At 46.0% G+C, this 5,398-nt stretch overlaps 1 protein-coding gene across 1 annotated transcript; it reads left to right on the plus strand.

Moving 5' to 3' along the window:
• Nucleotides 1–3,836: 3,836 nt before the first annotated feature.
• Nucleotides 3,837–5,168, plus strand: LOC308285247 (muscarinic acetylcholine receptor M2-like; the record flags this gene model as incomplete). The annotated part of the gene is made up of 1 exon (XM_080725966.1): nt 3,837–5,168. One exon carries the CDS (start codon nt 3,837–3,839, stop codon nt 5,166–5,168), a length of 1,332 nt encoding a protein of 443 aa, XP_080582092.1.
• Nucleotides 5,169–5,398: the final 230 nt, after the last annotated feature.

Raw genomic sequence — 5,398 nt, forward strand, 5'->3', positions numbered from 1 at the left:
TGGACATTTTAATCCGTTAATTTCATGAGCACAAAATGAGTTAAGAAGCAGTGTAAATATCTGATATACAAGCTCAAAGCGCGAAGCAACACGTTGTGAGCTTGTGAGCTTCTGCTTGTATTGTTTGTGTTTTTACCTGTACAGCACTTTGGTTCAGCTCGACTGTTTGTAAACGTGCTTTATAAATAAAGTTTGATTTGATTTGATTTGATTCGATTTGTAGATCTGCTGTTTTCACTAGTCTAGGTCCCGGTCAAACGTCTAATTTCGCTTTTGGGTTACAAGCTAAAAAGTTTGGGGAACCACTGATATAATTGGTCCTTGCTGATGCTCATTGGCACCATTTCTGTCTACTCATTCTGCTACTGACATGACACGGACCATGATAATGACATGATACTGACATGATAATGTCATGATACTGACCAACATACCACTGGCGCCTATTCATAGAGCCAAGGGGAGCAATGGCTCCCCCTATCTGCCAGTCGGGGGAGCCCGGCTCCCCCTCCCTCCTTTTATTTATTTACGATCATATAATCACAAAATGTGATTAAGAAGAAGAACGTCAGAAATTCGCCTTGTTTGACCCTTTGAAGCACCCATAGCATGGCTTCTAAACCAATCACAGCGAATGGGGGGCGGGAGGTATAGGTCTACTGGTTTCTCAACCAATCACAGTGACTGTCTGAACCTCTGTCTGACAGCGCGCTGGGGGGGGGGGGGGGGGGGGGGTGTTTGGCTTTAACACAGAACACTTTAAAAACAGAACGGGAACTTTTGGAATTTGAGTGGCTCAGAATCAGATGGAGGAGAAATTGGGACAACAATGAACAAAACTGACTGCCTGGAGTTAGCATAACATATCCAATGTGAAGCCCCAAAGACACCCGGAAATGACTTAATAAAGGAAACCCATTTTAGTCGACTTTATACCCAAAAATACCCATTTTAGCCGACTTTATAACCGCAAATACCCGATTAAAAAAAAAAAAAAGGGAGGATGGCAGTAGATTCTCGCTTATATAACACATGTTGAAAAGCTCCGTTCCGCCATTACACAACAGCATGTTGACTACGAGCGCCATGACGTCATGACGTGATGACGTCAGACCGGAAGTGTTTACGCTATGGACTTCTGGCCTTCTAAATAAGACAACGGTCGTGGATGCAGCCTGCGGGAGGCACGCTGGACATTTTAATCCGTTAATTTCATGAGCACAAAATGAGTTAAGAAGCAGTGTAAATATCTGATATACAAGCTCAAAGCGCGAAGCAACACGTTGTGAGCTTGTGAGCTTCTGCTTGTATTGTTTGTGTTTTTACCTGTACAGCACTTTGGTTCAGCTCGACTGTTTGTAAACGTGCTTTATAAATAAAGTTTGATTTGATTTGATTTGATTCGATTTGTAGATCTGCTGTTTTCACTAGTCTAGGTCCCGGTCAAACGTCTAATTTCGCTTTTGGGTTACAAGCTAAAAAGTTTGGGGAACCACTGATATAATTGGTCCTTGCTGATGCTCATTGGCACCATTTCTGTCTACTCATTCTGCTACTGACATGACACGGACCATGATAATGACATGATACTGACATGATAATGTCATGATACTGACCAACATACCACTGGCGCCTATTCATAGAGCCAAGGGGAGCAATGGCTCCCCCTATCTGCCAGTCGGGGGAGCCCGGCTCCCCCTCCCTCCTTTTATTTATTTACGATCATATAATCACAAAATGTGATTAAGAAGAAGAACGTCAGAAATTCGCCTTGTTTGACCCTTTGAAGCACCCATAGCATGGCTTCTAAACCAATCACAGCGAATGGGGGGCGGGAGGTATAGGTCTACTGGTTTCTCAACCAATCACAGTGACTGTCTGAACCTCTGTCTGACAGCGCGCTGGGGGGGGGGGGGGGGGGGGGGGGTGTTTGGCTTTAACACAGAACACTTTAAAAACAGAACGGGAACTTTTGGAATTTGAGTGGCTCAGAATCAGATGGAGGAGAAATTGGGACAACAATGAACAAAACTGACTGCCTGGAGTTAGCATAACATATCCAATGTGAAGCCCCAAAGACACCCGGAAATGACTTAATAAAGGAAACCCATTTTAGTCGACTTTATACCCAAAAATACCCATTTTAGCCGACTTTATAACCGCAAATACCCGATTTAAAAAAAAAAAATGGATTTGTGCTCCCCCTAGTGGGGACAGAGTTAGGCGCTGGTGCAACATACTGACCATGATACTGTCATGATACTGGCCATACTGACATGATACTGATGATGTTAGTATCACCAGTATTAAAACAGATATTAAAATGAACAGCTATAAAACAAATATAATTAAATAAACTATCAAGAGAGGATCTGCACACAGGCTTGTATGGGACTGGCATATTCAAAATGTAGGTCTAGCCTTGCAAGGCTTTAAAAGTCGAACAAGTAAGTCAGTAAATATGTAAAATCAATCCTGAAACGCACCAGCAACCAGTGAAAGGAAAGCTATGATCTGTGTAATATGGTCACGTTTTTTGGACTTTCAGTTGGAAAAAGCATGATTGATTATACAACCAGTCACTTGAGTCGAACATCACATCTAACTTACAGGCCTAGCATCTGTCTATATGGAGGGTGAGACACTCTAGAGCGAGAGAAGGAGAGAGGCCAGAGAGAAGCTATCCCTCATCGGATAATCCGCCAACAGACCAGAAGTTCCAGATGGCTCTCACTCCTCAAACCATAATAGTGTACAACTATGTATGACCAGCATCCCCCACTTCCAGTTAATACCAACTGTATGGTATTGGGGTTCTTCCTGCATGTGGTCCATTACTTTTCAGTGCTGCATGTGTTGTGTGTGATAGTGATTGCTATACCACCACAATGCCAAGTTCTGTCACTCAGGCTCACAAGGAGCTCAGGCCGGTCATTGTATCGGCTGTTTGCTGTTGTTTTTTTTTTTCAAAACATAAAAGTCTTTATCATGGTCCTTCAAACATGTAGGCCTATTAAAAGGTTTTAACTGAAAAAATCCATTCCAGTGAGCAGGCCTGGAATTTCGTCATTTTAGGGGCAAGGCCACTTGGCCATTGGTGTTGTCCATTTTTGGAGGGCACAAAGGCCATCAAATAAAACACAATTTTAGTCCATTGAAAGAATTAACTGAATTTAAGGTTTAAAATATTATATGTAGACTATCTGCCATGAAATAAATACTGTAAATTGGTATTTACAATCTGATCCATGCTCAGCCCTGCACCAATCAAAAGACACTGGTGTCTACATGACAAGAAAGATAGACTGGTGTTTATATGTTGTCAAGAAAGAGACAGATGAGAAAGTGGTACGGTCAGCTGGGGCATTAAGGCCACTGTGGCCTCAGGGCATGCCATTTTTTGGAGGGGCACAAGGCCAAATTGAGGGGCAACGATGGCCATGGCCTTCATGGCCTCCATGAAATTCCTGCCCTGCCAGTGAGCCATTTTTTATATACTTTTTGCCTTGCGCCGTTGAGGGATTTTGCCTGTCAATCATCACCTCCGCTCTGGCCCCACTGTGGGAGAAAGAGAGGGGATGGGAGGGGCTGGGAGGAGAGGGGGTGGGATTGCCTGTCTATGACATCAAAGACGGGCAATCACTTTTCTGAGCCCAATTATTCAGAAAACCCCAGACCACAGAAAATCCACTGAATGTTCAAATTTCATTTTTGGGGGGTTGTAATTGAGTTCAGGAAACTTTATGTTGTGAGAACTTTAACAAGTAATTCTCTTTTCTGTTGTTCTCTTCTGCAGGTTCCTTCTAAGTAAGAGCGGAGAACAACGCCCAAATGCCATGGATGTATTCAACTTCACCCACTGGAATGCCTCCCAGGGCAACAAGACACAAGTCGAGGAGGAGCATGAAAGTCCCTATAAGACGGTGGAGGTTGTGTTTATCGTGTTGGTGACTGTTTCCCAGAGCCTGGTCACAGTCATTGGAAATATCCTGGTCATGCTTTCCATCAAGGTTAACCGGAATCTACAGACTGTCAACAACTATTTTTTATTCAGCCTGGCATGTGCTGATCTAATTATTGGACTGATCGTTATGAACTTGTATACAGTCTATATAGTCTTCGGGTACTGGCCCCTGGGGCCAGTGGTGTGCGACCTCTGGTTGGCCTTGGACTATGTTGTCTACAATGCATCTGCCATGCATCTTCTCATCATAAGCTTTGACAGATACTTCTGTGTCACGAAGCCCCTCATCTATCCTATCAAAAGGACCACTAAGATGGCAGGGATGATGATTGCCGGGGTCTGGGTACTGTCCTTCATCCTCTGGGCACCAGCTATTATCTTCTGGCAGTTCATAGTCGGCGAGCGGACGGTACCCACGACAGAATGCTACATTCAGTTCTTCTCCAACGCGGCTGTCACTTTTTGCACCGCCATCGCTGCCTTCTACTTGCCTGTCTTCATAATGATTGTGCTCTACGTGCAGATATCCAAAGCCAGCAAGAGCCGCGTAAAGAAGGACGTCCGCAAACCATCAGGACCCAACACTGTGGCCTTGTCACCGGGTCAGGGGAGGAACAATGCTGCTAAACCCAACGATAACAACGTACCGGGGGAAAGCGCAGACCGATGTCCGACCCAGACGTCCGACGACGTGGCTCATCACCACGACGGCAAACTGCAGAACGGCAAGGGTCCATCCACGGCTGCCGGAGAGGGAGAGACAGAGGGCAAGGACGTCACCAGGGACAACTCTGGCCCCGGAGAGGAGAAGGAGAGCTCCAACGATTCCACATCCGGAAGTGTGGCCGCGTCCAACCAGGAGGAGGAGGTGGTGCCTCGCAGGGGCAACTCCAGCCTGGCGCCCGTCCAGTCCGCTCCATGCAAGCTCCAAGCGGCGCCGTCGCGGGAGAAGAAGGTGACGCGCACCATCATGGCCATCCTGGTGGCGTTCGTGGTCACCTGCACTCCCTACAACGTGTGTGCGCTGATCTACACCTTCTGCTCCAGCTGTATCCCCAACTCAGTGTGGACCATCAGCCTCTGGATGTGCTACATCAACAGCACCTTAAATCCGGCGTGCTACGCCTTGTGCAATGTCACGTTTAAAAATACCTTCAAACACCTTCTTCTCTGCCAATACAAGAACATTAGGTCAGCCAGATAAATGTGGGGACTTGTGGGGATAGAGATCTGAGGGGTGCATGTGTGTGTGTGTGGGGATAGAGATCTGAGGGGTGCGTGTGTGTGTGTGTGTGTGTGTGTGTGTGTGTGTGTGTGTGTGTGTGCGTGCGTGCGTGCGTGCGTGCGTGCGTGCGTGCGTGCGTGCGTGTGTGAAATGTCTGTGTGCTTGATCAAAACAGTGAGAGCACATTTTAAATTATTTTTCCAACAGTT

Source organism: Nannobrachium achirus (genome assembly GCF_963921795.1).
Source record: "Nannobrachium achirus genome assembly, chromosome: 5".
In the NCBI taxonomy this organism is placed as follows: Eukaryota; Metazoa; Chordata; class Actinopteri; order Myctophiformes; family Myctophidae; genus Nannobrachium; species Nannobrachium achirus.